General features: G+C 41.7%; 1 protein-coding gene across 2 annotated transcripts in view; it reads right to left on the bottom strand.

Moving 5' to 3' along the window:
* ZC3HAV1 (zinc finger CCCH-type containing, antiviral 1) overlaps positions 1-15774 on the bottom strand; it is a 67049-nt gene that overhangs the window by 34782 nt on the left and 16493 nt on the right. Inside the window, exons 1-3 of one of the 2 annotated variants that reach the window (XM_033432373.2) lie at positions 14536-14724; positions 10000-10135; positions 4705-4957 (exon numbers count right to left, since the gene is read on the bottom strand). In XM_033432373.2, the coding sequence (XP_033288264.1) occupies positions 4705-4957; positions 10000-10135; positions 14536-14549 (403 nt within the window). In that variant the 5' untranslated portion in view covers positions 14550-14724. Of the gene's footprint in view, positions 1-4704; positions 4958-9999; positions 10136-14535; positions 14725-15774 lie in introns of those variants that run through there. The other variant, XM_012533919.3, reaches the window with a different exon arrangement.

The following is a 15774-nucleotide window of genomic DNA, read 5'->3' as shown; positions in this document are numbered from 1 at the left end:
CTTAATTGATAGTTATAGGACATTCAATCCAAAAACAACAGAATACACATTTTTCTCAAGTGCTCATGGAACATTCTCAAGGATAGATCATATCTTGGGTCACAAATCAAGCCTTGGTAAATTTAAGAAAATTGAAATTGTATCAAGTATCTTTTCCGACCACAATGCTATGAGACTAGGTATCAATTACAGGAAAAGATCTGTAAAAAATACAAACACATGGAGGCTAAACAATACACTACTTAATAACGAAGTAATCACTGAAGAAATCAAAGAAGAAATAAAAAAATACCTAGAAACAAATGACAATGGAGACACGATGACCCAAAAACCTATGGGATGCAGCAAAAGCAGTTCTAAGAGGGAAGTTTATAGCAATACAATCCTATCTTAAGAAACAGGAAACATCTCTAATAAACAACCTAACCTTGCACCTAAAGCAATCAGAGAAAGAACAAAAAAAACCCAAAGTTAGCAGAAGAAAAGACATTATAAAAATCAGATTAGAAATAAATGAAAAAGAAATGAAGGAAACGATAGCAAAGATCAATAAAACTAAAAGCTGGTTCTTTGAGAAGATAAACAAAATTGATAAACCATTAGCCAGACTCATCAAGAAAAGAAGGGAGAAGACTGAAATCAATAGAATTAAAAATGAAAAAGGAGAAGTAACAACTGACACTGCAGAAATACAAAAGATCATGAGAGATTACTACAAGCAACTCTGTGCCAATAAAATGGACAACCTGGAAGAAATGGACAAATACTTAGAAATGCACAACCTGCCAAGACTGAATCAGGAAGAAATAGAAAATATGAACAGACCAATCACAAGCACTGAAATTGAAACTGTGATTAAAAATCTTCCAACAAACAAAAGCCCAGGACCAGATGGCTTCACAGGCGAATTCTATCAAACATTTAGAGAAGAGCTAACACCTATCCTGCTCAAACTCTTCCAAAATATAGCAGAGGGAGGAACACTCCCAAACTCATTCTACGAGGCCACCATCACCCTGATACCAAAACCAGACAAGGATGTCACGAAGAAAGAAAACTACAGGCCAATATCACTGATGAACACAGATGCAAAAATCCTCAACAAAATACTAGCAAGCAGAATCCAACAGCACATTAAGAGGATCATACACCATGATCAGGTGGGGTTTATTCCAGGAATGCAAGGATTCTTCAATATACACAAGTCAATCACTGGGATACACCATATTAACAAATCGAAGGAGAAAAACCATATGGTCATCTCAATAGATGCAGAGAAAGCTTTCGACAAAATTCAACACCCATTTATGATAAAAACCCTCCAGAAAGTAGGCATAGAGGGAACTTTCCTCAACATAATAAAGGCCATATATGACAAACCCAAAGCCAACATTGTCCTCAATGGTGAAAAACTGAAAGCATTTCCACTAAGATCAGGAACAAGACAAGGTTGCCCACTCTCACAACTCTTATTCAACATAGTTTTGGAAGTCTTAGCCACAGCAATCAGAGAAGAAAAGGAAATAAAAGGAATCCAAATCGGAAAAGAAGAAGTAAAGCTGTCACTGTTTGCAGATGACATGATATACTATACATAGAGAATCCTAAAGATGCTACCAGAAAACTACTAGAGCTAATCAATGAATTTGGTAAAGTAGCAGGATACAAAATTAATGCACAGAAATCTCTGGCATTCCAATACACTAATGATGAAAAAGCTGAAAGTGAAATCAAGAAAACACTCCCATTTACCATTGCAACAAAAAGAATAAAATATCTAGGAATAAGCCTACCTAAGGAGACAAAAGACCTGTATGCAGAAAACTGTAAGACACTGATGAAAGAAATTAAAGATGATACAAATAGATGGAGAGATATACCATGTTCTTGGATAGGAAGAATCAACATTGTGAAAATGACTCTACTACCCAAAGCAATCTACAGATTCAATGCAATCCCTATCAAACTACCACTGGCATTTTTCACAGAACTAGAACAAAAAATTTCACAATTTGTATGGAAACACAAAAGACCCCGAATAGCCAAAGCAATCTTGAGAATGAAAAACGGAGCTGGAGGAATCAGGCTCCCTGACTTCAGACTATACTACAAAGCTACAGTAATCAAGACAGTACGATACTGGTACAAAAACAGAAATATAGATCAACGGAACAGGATAGAAAGCCCAGAGATAAACCCACGCACACATGGTCACCTTATCTTTGATAAGGAGGCAGGAATGTACAGTGGAGAAAGGACAGCCTCTTCAATAAGTGGTGCTGGGAAAACTGGACAGGTACATGTAAAAGTATGAGATTAGAACACTCCCTAACACCATACACAAAAATAAGCTAAAAATGGATTAAAGACCTAAATGTAAGGGCAGAAACTATCAAACTCTTAGAGGAAAACATAGGCAGAACACTCTATGACATAAATCACAGCAAGATCCTTTTTGACACACCTCCTAGAGAAATGGAAATAAAAAAATAAATAAACAAATGGGACCTAATGAAACTTCAAAGCTTTTGCACAGCAAATGAAACCATAAACAAGACGAAAAGACAACCCTCAGAATGGGAGAAAATATTTGCAAATGAAGCAACTGACAAAGGATTAATCTACAAAATTTACAAGCAGCTCATGCAGCTCAATAACAAAAAAACAAACAACCCAATCCAAAAATGGGCAGAAGACCTAAATAGACATTTCTCCAAAGAAGATACACAGAGTGCCAACAAACACATGAAAGCATGCTCAACATCATTAATCATTAGAGAAATGCAAATCAAAACTACAATGAGATATCATCTCACACCGGTCAGAATGGCCATCATCAAAAAATCTAGAAACAATAAATGCTGGAGAGGGTGTGGAGCAAAGGGAACACTCTTGCACTGCTGGTGGGAATGTGAATGGTACAGCCACTATGGAGAACAGTATGGAGGTTCCTTAAAAAACTACAAATAGAACTACCATATGACCCAGCATTCCCACTACTGGGCATATACCCTGAGAAAACCATAATTCAAAAAGAGTCATGTACCAAAATGTTCATTGCAGCTCTATTTACAATAACCAGGAGATGGAAACAACCTAAGTGCCCATCATCAGATGAATGGATAAAGAAGATGTGGCACATATATACAATGGAATATTAGCCATAAAAGGAAACGAAATTGAGTTATTTGTAGTGAGGTGGATGGACCTAGAGTCTGTCATACAGAGTGAAGTAAGTCAGAAAGAGAAAGACAAATACCGTATGCTAACACATATATATGTAATACAAGAAAAAAAAATGTCATGAAGAACCTAGGGGTAAGACAGGAATAAAGACACAGACCTACTAGAGAATGGACTTGAGGGTATGGAGAGCGGGAAGGGTAAGCTGTGACAAAGTGAGAGAGAGACATGGACATATATACACTACCAAAGGTAAAATAGATAGCTAGTGGGAAGCAGCCGCATGGCACAGGGAGATCAGCTCGGTGCTTTGTGACCACCTAGAGGGGTGGGATAGGGAGGGTGGGAGGGAGGGAGACGAAAGAAGGAAGACATATGGGAACATATGTATATGTATAACTGATTCACTTTGTTATAAAGCAGAAACTAACACACCATTGCAAAGCAATTATACTCCAATAAAGATGTAAAAAAAAAAAGAAAAAAAAAGAATCCACCTGCCAAAGCAGGGGACACGGGTTCGAGCCCTGGTCCACGAGGATCCCACATGCCGTGGAGCAAGTAAGCCCGTGTGCCACCACTACTGAGCCTGCACTATAGAGCCCATGAGCCACAACTACTGAGCCCACGTGCCTAGAGCCCGTGCTCTGCAACAAGAGAAGCCATCGTAATGAGGAGCCCGCACACTGCAACGAAGAGTAGACCCCCTCGCCGCAACTAGAGAAAGCCCACGCGCAGCAGTAAAGACCCAACGCAGCCAAATAAATAATTTTAAAAAATAGTCACTTAAAATTTCCAAGCCTCAGTTTCCTTATCCATTAAGTGAGGCCAATAATACACCTGCCTTGCTTCACAGTTTTGCTGTGAGGAACAGTGATGAGATATTTTAGGTGAAAGTCCCTTGTAAATGATAAAGCATTTCTCAAATATTAAAAGATTCTCTCACAGAATCTTAGTTATATATTCTACTTGCTTCATAAAATTCATCTCCTCTATATCCGCTTAATAAAGATATTAAAAAATGCAAGTGTTAATTCCATTAAACAACATCAAAATGCTTAAGAAATTGTACTGATCATTTCACTGATCATAATAGGATGGCTATTATCCAGAAAAAACAGAAAGTAACAAGTGCTGGTGAGGAGGGGGAGAAATTGAGACCCTAGTGCTTTGCTGATGGGAATGTAAAATGGTGCAGCCACTGTGGAAAACGGTATGGCAGTTCCTCAAATATTTAACACTGAATTACCATGTGATCCAGCAATTCTACTTCAGGGTATATACTCAAAAAACTGAGGGCTTCCCTGGTGGCGCAGTGGTTGGGAGTCCGCCTGCCGATGCAGGGGACACGGGTTCGTGCCCCGGTCCGGGAAGATCCCACATGCCGCGGAGCGGCTGGCCCGTGAGCCATGGCCGCTGAGCCTGCGCGTCTGGAGCCTGTGCTCCGCAACGGGAGAGGCCACAACAGTGAGAGGTCCGCGTACCGCTAAAAAAAAAAAAAAAAAAGTAGACCGCATTTACCTCTCAACCCAGAGGGTTTCTTCTGGCGGTGCCTGCTGTTGCAGATGTCCTGGATGTTCTGGACCACACGTGAGCTCAGCCCGTGCTCCCTCATGATGGCCAGCACCTTTCTGTCCATCAGGTTATGGGACCGGAAGCAGTTGGCATAACTACAGTTCCCTCGGGTAAAGTGTTCACAAACGTGGAGCCTTTCACACGGTGGCTGCTGGTTACAAATCTGTCTTCCACCCTCTCCCTTATAATTTTTGCATATCTACAGAAGGAAGAAACAATAGTCAGAGATAAAACGTGTTTCTCTATGTGCCACACGTCAAGGAAAGTGTATACGAAAATTTCGGCTGTAATGACCTATATGGGAACAGAATCTAAAAAAGAGCGGATAGGGGCTTCCTTGGTGGCGCAGTGGTTGAGAGTCCACCTGCCGATGCAGGAGACAAGGGTTCGTGCCCCGGTCTGGGAGGATCCCACATGCCGCGGAACGGCTGGGCCCGTGGGCCATGGTCGCTGGGCCTGCGCGTCCGGAGCCTGTGCTCTGCGACAGGAGAGGCCGCAGCAGTGAGAGGCCTGCATACCGCAAAAAGATAAAAATAAAATAAAATAAAATAAAATAAAAAAGAGTGGATATATGTATATGTATAACTGATTCATTTTGCTGTACAGCAGAAACTAACACAACAGTGTAAATCAACTATACTCCGATAAAAAAATAAATAAATAAATAATAAAAACGCAGCTTTTCTTACTTCCTGATAAGAAAAAAAAAGCAGAAGCAAGCAGAGATATATCAAAGGAAAAAAATGCACGTGTATTCCACAATCTTTGATGAGTTCTTTTCAATCGATGACTTATTTGCAGCAGAAGAGGCCTACAAACTAACTGAAGGAAACTTGAATTTGATTAACCTCCTTTGGAAGAATCAACATAAGACGGCTAGCTACAGATAGAACCAAACAGGACCCAAAGAGAGCCCTACATTATAAAGGAACCCCAAAGAGGAAGGCCTGTCTTTGGATATCAATTCATTGTTCTATTAAAAGGACATGTGGAGGGACTTCCCTGGCGGTCCAGTGTTTAAGACTCCACGCGGTTCGGTCCCTGGTTGGGGAACTAAGATCCCGCATGCCGTGCAGTGCAGCCAACAAAAAGGACATGTGGGGACTTCCCTGGTGGCACAGTGGTTAAGACTCCATGCTCCCAATGCAGGGGCCCCAGGTTCAATCCCTGGTCAGGGAACTAGATCCCGCACCATGCCACAAGTAAGAGTTAGCATGCCACAAGTAGGGAGCCAGTGTGCCGCAACTAAGGAGCCTGTGAGCCACAACTGAGGATCCCACATGCTGCAACTAAGGAGCCTGCCTGCTGCAACTAAGATCCAGTGCAACCAAACTAATTAATTAGTTAATTAATTTTTCAAAAGAGGACATGTGGGTCTTACCTACAACTACTGGAAGTCTAGAATCTAGTCTCAGCTAGGCAGAATGTCAGTTTCTCAAAAGATCAACTGAAGCAGATAATTTGTATATTCCTATGTAAATAGGTATACCTACATATCTAGCTCTACAGAGATGTAGTTCTTACCGAAAGGAGAGCAGAAGAAACACTGTCACTGAGGCCAGACCAGGTGATGCAGGACTAGAAGATGCTGGTTGAAGTCTGCAGCCCTGGAAGCAGCTACATGTGACCTCACATCTGAATTACTTACTTGCTCCCAGCCTCTCTTTCCTTTGCTGTAAAGAAGGAAAATATTTGCTCTCCTCACCTAACCAAGTTGTTGAGCAGAATAAATAATAAAATATGTAAATGTGTGGTGCAAAATATGAAATGTGATGCAAATGTTTGAATCATTACATGAAGAAGCTTAAAGATGAAAACGTTTATAAGTTGTTTCAATAGACTCTGAGCAAACCAGGTCAACACGGGCCACTGTGATGTATCCAAGTGGCAAAGACATGGATTCAGACTCTAACAACAATGACTTAAGCCATATAAACAAGTTCTAAACCTGATGCAAATAGATACCATTGCGATAGAGCCTATGATCCAGATTCAAGACTCTAGACCAACAGTTCTCAAAGTGTGGTCCCTGCACAAGCAACATCGGCTTCAACTGGAAACTTATTAGAAATACAACTCCTTGGGCCCTTCCCCGTATCTACAGAGTCAGAACGGCCAGAGGTAGGGCCCAGCAATCTGGGCTTGACAAACCCTCCAGGTGATTCTGACACACATTTAAAGCTTGAGAACCAGTGTTCTAGAGGCTTGAGTGAAACAAGAATAATTAGTAACTTCACAAATGATACTTTGGTTAACATTCCTAGTTCTATGCTGATGTTTAAGTAAGAATGCTCCTGCCAAAACAAATGAAATCATTTCTTCCTTTTAATAAATATATCTCAGTTACACAAGTTTCTATATGAGGACGTCAGATTTGCCTGATGCTTTTATGTTCTCGCAGGTCAAGGCAAAGTGGAAGAGTGTGAACATTTTAAGTTTTTGAGGGCAGGCAGTGTGTCTTGTCCACTGCTGCCTTCAGAAGCCTGAGCGTTAATTGAATGAATGCAAAACAAACAATAAGTAAAGTGAGACGCAGAAGGATGAAATGCCTTGTCCAGGACCACAGAGGTGGTTACTGGCAGAGTCAGGACTTTGAGAGACATGGAAGGACCATCGTTGACCGACTATCCTTGGAACTAGCTGAACTCTGGCTGAGCCCCTCCTGCTAAAACCTTGAAAATATTCTGCCCTACTCACCCAAGTAGTCACTCCTTGAGAGACTACTCTTGCCCCAAATTGTCAAATAGAGACTTATGTTATCGATGCTCTGGTCGATTTTCCACTACAGGAACCAGCGCCTCAGACCTCTGGTTCAGGAAACAGTGCAGTCTGCTAGTCTGTGATCCTACCCCTGACAAGTGGTAAATGGCAATTAAGTTATTGGCTAAAAATAAACTTCAAGCACAAGCCTTCCCACCCCACCCACTAAGCATGGGTACTGAATTCTTAAAAGGGAAAGGGAACCTCAGATGACACTTCAGACTCTCTGTGTGATAAAGGATGACAACTGCATTTTCCTACGAGGACCCTCCCAGCTCTTCTGTCAATGGGCTTTTCCGGGATCCATCAGCAACACCACCTTCTAGTAGGTTCTTCCCTAGAGAAAGGAAGAGCTGTCACTCCCCTTATTCTCCAGGGACGTGATACAGAAAGTCCTTGGTGATTTTGGAGAACAGAAGCAGACAGCAAACCTGATGAGTGACTTTTCCAAACTTCCAAGTTTAACACTAGACTAAGGTTGGACCCCAGGGACACTCCTCTCAAGGGTCACAACAAGACTTCACCTGTCGTCATCCCTTCACATGAAAGGAAAAGGACGGGGGTGGGTCTGTTAGTCAAGGGGACCTTTAACGAGTTGGTGTGTAAGGCGTCTCCCCATGCTGGTAGCCTGGAGGGACTGAGCTGGCACACAGGCCAAGGGCCATAGGGATCCCAAGACAAGACCTCTAAACCTAGGCTCCTGGAAACGGAGAGAGAGAGAGAGAGAGAGAAATCCAAGTACCTAAATGAAAGAATGCCTGCAGAAATGGCATATATAGTCCTCCTCCACTCTCTCCGTCTCTGAAGACATTTTTATAGATGGCCTTGCAATCCTATCTCTCTTGAGGTCAGTGATCAACTCAAAATCACCCCTCATGTCCTAAGGTTTCTGAGTCCTCAGGGAAACACACTGAGCTTAGAGTCAAAAGATGTTTAACCCCCCAGATATCCCTAATCGCTATCTTGCCATAAATAAAAGCACATCTGAGTTTCAACCTTGCTTATCTTTAAAAATATATATATATATTTATTTATTTATTTATTTACTTACTTACTTAATTACTTATCTATTTTTGGCTGTGTCAGGTCTTAGTTGCGGCATGCGGGCTTCTCTCTAGTTGTGGCGTGTGCGGGCTCTGTTGCCCCACAGCATGTGGGATCTTAGTTCCCCAACCAGGGATCAAACCTGAGTCCCCTGCATTGGAAGGCGGATTCTTAACCACTGGACTACCAGGGAAGTCCCCACCTTTGCTTATCTTAATCTCAGTCCCTTCCACTCATTCCACTTGAGCCTTCCATTATGTTTCTGTGCCTCTCTTTCAGTGTGAAGCTAACTTCTCTACACAAGGGTTTTTCTCAGGTCAGATACCATTCTTTAAACAGCATCCTCTGATTTTCAAGTCAATAGTCCTGTGTGGATGAGACTGTTAATTATCTGCCATTGTCCTCACCTTTCTACTAATAATAGAAGCTTCCAAGTTTTAGCTGGACACCTAGTTACCCAGCCAGAAACTACATTTCCCAGCCTCCCTTCTACCTAAGTGTGATCATGTGATAAGTTCTGGCGAATGACATGGAGCAGATGCGCTTTTTACAATGTCCAAGTTGCATCTTTTAAAAAAGAAAGCTGCTTGCCTTTCACTTACTCCCTCTCTACATTCCTGTTGGTTAGAAAATGATGACAGTGAGAAGAGTCTCCTTGTACCTGGAGGAGGAAGCCACATGTTAAAAGAGAACAGAGATTATCTACTGGTCCAAAAATAGAATGGATATATTATATATAAGATAATAAGGCTGACCTACTGGCCTGAGTCCCTGCGTGACACTGTGGAATCCAGCCGCCTGACCATCGGATACCTACCTGCCTACATCTGGGCAAGACCAAAAGTCAGTAAACTATTTCTGTAAAGGATCAAATGGTAAATACTTTAGGCTTTGCAGGCCATTCAGTCTCTGTTGCAAATACTCAACTCACTCTTGCATGAGAAAGTGGCAATAGACAATATATAAATGAATGGGGGTGGCTGTGTTCCAATTAAACTACAAAAACAGGTGGCAGGTGGGATTTGGACCATGGACCATGGTTTAATGACCCCCAAATCAGACTGTCAAGTGATAGAGAAACAAAGTAATATTTTATTTGAATCACTGCACTTTGAGGTCTCTTTGTTCCAATAACTTAGCCTCAACCAATACACCCTGTCATCTTCCAAAACCCTGCCTCAAAGCCCACCTCTTCCAGGAGGTCACAGGGTTCCCTAGCAGCCTGGCGGGGGAAGCATTCCAGACTCCAATCCTTGTAAAACTTCTAATAGGAAGGAAATTGTTGGAATCTCTCAGATAACTCAGCAACAATCACCTGTTGACGGCCACCTGCAGGCCCTGGTGCTCAGTTTTCTCTGCTCCCATTCCAACACACCCACGATGCCACGCTGCCAACTGCACTCTCCCTGCTTTTCAAACTAAGGAATTAGAACTTACCTCTGGCATAAAAAAAGGGTCATTTTGGAGAAGGAGCACGGCTAATTCCTCTTTGTTCAGTCCAGAGAGTGCATGATTTTTCAGGACCTTGAAGTTATCTTCTGAGAGAATCTCGTGAGAATATTTGCATAAATTCCTGGAAATAAATGACAATGGTCAGTGTTTCCACTTCACAGAAAGTAAAGAAAAAGCAATCATCCAGGGAACTTTCAATGAAAATCAATGCCCATATCCTTTGGTAACTAATACAGGTTGGTCCTGCTTCAAGAGTACACTTTAAAAATATAAATTGATGGGCTTCCCTGGTGGCACAGTGGTTGAGAATCCGCCTGCCGATGCAGGTGGACGCGGGTTCGTGCCCCGGTCCGGGAAAATCCCACATGCCGCGGAGCGGCTGAGCCGCTGAGCCTGCGCGTCCGGAGCCTGTGCTCTGCAACGGGAGAGGCCACAACAGTGAGAGGCCTGCATACCGCAAAATAAATAAATAACTAAATAAGTAAATTGATGGGAAAAGGGAATATGAGGATTATTTTCACAAATTATACACTTGTATACTTTATGTATTTATTTTTGGCTGCATTGGGTCTTCGTTGCTGCCCGCAGGCTCTCTAGAGTTGCGGCGAGCAGGGGCTACTCTTTGTTGCGGTGCACAGGCTTCTCACTGCAGTGGCTTCTCTTGTTGCCGAGCACAGGCTCTAGGCGCACAGGTTTCAATAGTTGTGGTGCGTGGGCTTCAGTGGTTGTGGTGTGCGGACTCTAGAGCACAGGCTCAGTAATGTGGCACATGGGCTTAGTTGCTCCGCGGCATGTGGGATCTTCCCCAGCCAGGGCTTGAACCTGTGTCCCCTGCATTGGCAGGTGGATTCCCAACCACTGTGCCACCAGGGAAGCCCCACACATGTATACTTTAAATTACTGCAATACTTCTTCAAACAATGTGTCCTCTAGTATACATTAAGAATGTAGGACGAGGAAAAAATGGCAAAGAAACTGATACAAATTTAGTGGAAATGACTGCCCATTGAGAGACAAAGAATAATTAGGATAACACATCTATGGATTGACAATAAAATCAATGCGAGAAGAGAATTCCATTGAACAAACTAAATTAGATGAAATTGTTCCTTGCTTTCTCTCTTCTATGCCTTACATACCAATGTATACCTATATGATTTGTGACTACAAAGGAATGGAACAAGCTCATAATTGTACATTTCAAACAACTCTACAAAGAGATAAAAATCCTCTTCACTTTAAGACTGATGATGTAGGTCTGATAGTACTTTCTATGATGATGGAATTGTTCTATAATCTGAGCTTCCTAAAATGTAAGCCATACATGACTAATGAACACTTGAAATATAGGTAATAAGACTTAAGAAACTAAATTTTCTATTTTACTTTACTTTAATTAATTTAAATTTGAATAGCCACACATGACTAGTGGCTACCATACTGCGTGGCAGAGATTTCAATCTTTGCTATTCAAAATGTGGCGGGAGAATCAGCAGCTTCACCATTATTTGGGAGCTTGTCACAAATTTAGAATGTCAGGCCCCACCCAAGTTCTACTGAATCAAAAGCCGTCTTTCAACAAGATCCCCAAATGATTTAATCACACTGAAGTTCCACAAGCACTGACTTAGAACATTGAGAAACCCAGACAGTACCGATGTTTTCATTAGACAAACATAATGTGACAGTCATCAATGTTCAGCTAACAAACTCGTTCGACTTCTTAACTTACATACGCTCCCTATAATATCGCCAACGTCCTCAGATTTATGGTTTTAACAGTTGCTAATATGATGGGATCTTAATAGTTTCTGGTTTGCTCAACCGTTATCAAATTGTCAGGAGGTTAGGTAATGGCCAGATTTTCACTACATTACAACCTTTGTACAGACAACCTTTCTTCTTTTACATTATTTCTTGAGATTTATTCCTTTGAGAGTATTGCCTCAAAGGACACAATCAGTTTCCCTGCAGCTTCTGTTTCATTTTGATCTCCTACTCTCCAGAAAACATACCAGCAATCTGAGAGCATGTCTATTTCCCCGCCAGCACATTAACATAGAGTTTTATCACTTTTGTTCCTTCGGTAAGTAGGAAATAGACTTATGAGGGACTTCCCTGGCGGTCAAGCAGTTAAGACTCCCTGCTCCCAATGCAGGGGCCCCAGGTTCGATCCCTGGTCAGGGAACTAGATCCCGCATGCCACATGGTGCAGCCAAAACAAAAAAGAAAATTAAAGAAATAGACAAGCTTTTAATTTGCACTTTAATTATTAGCAAGACTGAAATATTCCCAAATGTAGGCTTGATGCTTGCATTTCCTCTTACTTATAGTATTTGTTCATATCTTTTAACTGTTTATCTAGTGGAGAATGAGTACTAACCTACAGATTTATAACTGTTCTTTATATTTTTTAATACTAATCTTTACCAGCCTTGTGTATTTCAAATAGTTTTGGATTTTTCCCTTTTGATCAAGAACTTATTAAGGTTGTTGTTCAACAATCTGATTGCGGTTCTATACAATCATATCCTTCCAATTCGCCATTCGTAATTTAGCCCAATGTTTTAATACTTGAGAAATTAATTCCTCCACCACAGCTAGATAACTATACCATTTTGTTTCACCTTTAAAAGAGATATTTTCAACTTTAATTCTTTAAAATATCTGGAGCTTATTTTGACAACCAGCATCAGAGGAGGACAGAAGTGCTTTATATCAACTTTTCTCAATAACGTCTATTAAATTGGACTTTCTTACTATTTTGTTATAGAGGACTATTGTTTGTTAACTTTTTAGCAAATTTAGAACTATTGGAATCCTTATTATGTTTTTATCAATCTACGGTTCTACTTTGAATCCAATACCATACAACTAAAATGTCCTTTGCACTGTATTTTAAATATTAACAGAATAATTTATCCTATTATTGGCTTATTCCTTTTCAAAAATCTCTTTAGTGTGCTTAACTATTATTTCCTCTATAGAAATTTTATTCTGGCTTTGTCACTTTCCACAAAAGATCATACTGAGAATCTAATTTGTGTTAACGCCATACATCAGATTGGATATTACGTCATCTTAACTACATTAAATCTCCTGATTCTGGAACAGAAAATATCTCTCCATTTATTCAAGTCTTATTCTATTTTTCTTACTGAGAATTAAAATCTTTCTTTTAATAGTTCTCTCATTTCCCAAATATTAAACATGAATCAGTTGCCACTATTATGTTTTAGTTGTTTGTGACTAGTAAACAGAAATGCGAATGATTGCAAAATTATCTTATTGAAACTGACAATGATTTTTTAAATGTAAACATCTACATAAAAGTTATTCTCTAAGAATTAATCTTTAAAAGCCACTATTCAAATAGTGACTTTTAAGAGTCCCACACTATTCACGCTGTCTGCGTGTAAGGCATTTCTGAAGCATTCTAGAATTGCCTTCTTATCTAGCCGTGGAACCTCATGAGAAAAATCAGAATCAACAACCATGGCAGCCACTGCCCAAGCCCTTAAAGCCCAGCCAGCCCTCCCCACGCACCCTGGTTCATGCACAATTCAAGGGCAGTCGGTCAGGCTCTGGCAACAGCCTGTATCTCAGCCGTTTTCTCAGGCGTGCTCTCTCCTGGCTTTCTCTACCAGGAGTTCTGGCTTCTAGTGTGTGTCTGGCACTCCTTGATAAAGCTGACCTCAGCTCTCCACTTGCTCTTGGGGTCTGTGCTTTCAGATAACTGCTCCCCAGCGGCCACCACGACCCAGAGCCCTCAGCAGCTGGGCCGGGACTCCACCTGATCACTCCTCCAACCACCACGGGAGGGGCGATCTGGGAAGAGACTCTACAGCGGGAAGGGGACCAGCCTCCTACTCAAAGCAGGAAATCCCTCCATTAGAGCTTTACCAGATACCTGCGAGCTTCATTACCTCGCAAGGCATCTCACTCCACCGGGTGCTGACGTTAAGGATCCTCTTGATACGGAACAGAAAATGACCTTGTTGAAACACCCTGCTGCCAGGCAGGTCCTACCCTCTGGCTCGGAGATATCTGACAACTGGGAGGAATTAAGAACCTTTCTGCCCTTTGAGCTCCAGTCCAAGACATTGTGATCACAGAGCCAAGACTATGGTACCTCTCCTGTGGCCAGATTAGGGTCACAGATGAGGACCCAGTTCCTCTCCAGGTCCCAGCAAGATACAGCGTCGGTCATATCTGTCCTGTGCCTGCTCTGTCCTAGCCAAGGAGCAGTGGGGCACTTCCAAGGTCCTGGAAGTCAACATTTCCTCTAAATAACTGAAGGCAGCCAGACAAGTCTAATAAGAGCCCCTCTGCCTGGAGCCCTGAGTGTCCAGGCTTTGCCAACCTCACCCAAGACACTCATGCCTGTAGGAAGAGCCCGCCCAGCACACGCTGCGCTGGCTGGGTCCCTGACGTTGCCCGTCTGAGGGCCCAGATCGCTTTTCATTTCTCATCTCCATCCTCAGGCAAACTGCTCGTTCCTCTAGATTCCATAATACTCACCTTGAACTCAGCATGTCATATCTAGCCTTGAGCTCTGACCTGCAGCCCCGTCCCTCAGAGGCCCTGCTCAGTTTTCCCACATTCCCTAGACTTTTCCAAACTTGTTAGAGGCTTTATCTCCACCCTGATTTCAACATAGTGTTCAGGGTGGGGCAGTTTGTGCTCACCTATTTGGGGAGTGAGACCAGAAGCACAGACACTAACATTTATTACATAGTTACTAAGTGACAGGAACTTGCATCTGTTATTTATAACCTACGAGGAAACAGTTTGCTTTTTACTTTGGGAAACTGAGGGTGGGTAAAATGAGAAATCAAAGGTGACTCAACTAAGAGGAAGAGCTGATCATTGAACCCAGATCTCAAAAAGCAAATAAAAACATAATCTGGAAAAATGAACAAAAACAGACATGTCTGAAATTTTTCCAAACCAGAAAGAAAAAAAAAAATGCCATTCTGGATTATTCAAACTACTGTTCCCTAACACTAAGTAGAAAATTGAGAGTAGGGTATGAGGAGAGACAGTGCATATAAATCACATATGCCGTGTAGAAGGGACACAATAAATGATAGAAACTGTTGCTTAGGGACTTCCCTGGTGGTTCAAGGGTTAAGACTCCATGCTTCCCCCACTACTGGGCATATACCCTGAGAAAACCAAAATTCAAAAAGAGTCATGTAAAAAAAAAAAAGAGTCATGTACCAAAATGTTCATTGCAGCTCTATTTACAATAACCCGGAGACGGAAACAACCTAAGTGCCCATCATCGGATGAATGGATAAAGAAGATGTTGGATATATATATAATGGAATATTACTCAGCCATAAAAAGAAACGAAATTGAGCTATTTGTAATGAGGTGGGTAGACCTAGAGTCTGTCATACAGAGTGAAGTAAGTCAGAAAGAGAAAGACAAATACAGTATGCTAATACATATATATGGAATTTAAGAAAAAAAAATGTCATGAAGAACATAGGGGTAAGACAGGAATAAAGACACAGACCTACTGGAGAACGGACTTGAGGATATGGGGAGGGGGAAGGCTGAGCTGTGACAAAGCAAGAGACTGGCATGGACATATATACACTACCAAACGTAAGGTAGATAGCTAGTGGGAAGCAGCCGCATAGCACAGGGAGATCAGCTCGGTGCTTTGTGACCACCTGGAGGGGTGGGATAGGGAGGGTGGGAGGGAGGGAGACGCAAGAGGGAAGAGATATGGGAACATATGTATATGTA

The sequence above is a fragment of the Orcinus orca genome, chromosome 9 (genome assembly GCF_937001465.1).
Source record: "Orcinus orca chromosome 9, mOrcOrc1.1, whole genome shotgun sequence".
Taxonomy (NCBI): Eukaryota; Metazoa; Chordata; class Mammalia; order Artiodactyla; family Delphinidae; genus Orcinus; species Orcinus orca.
The sequence above is the reverse complement of the archived record's forward strand: the minus strand, read 5'-3'. Positions and strand labels throughout refer to the sequence as shown.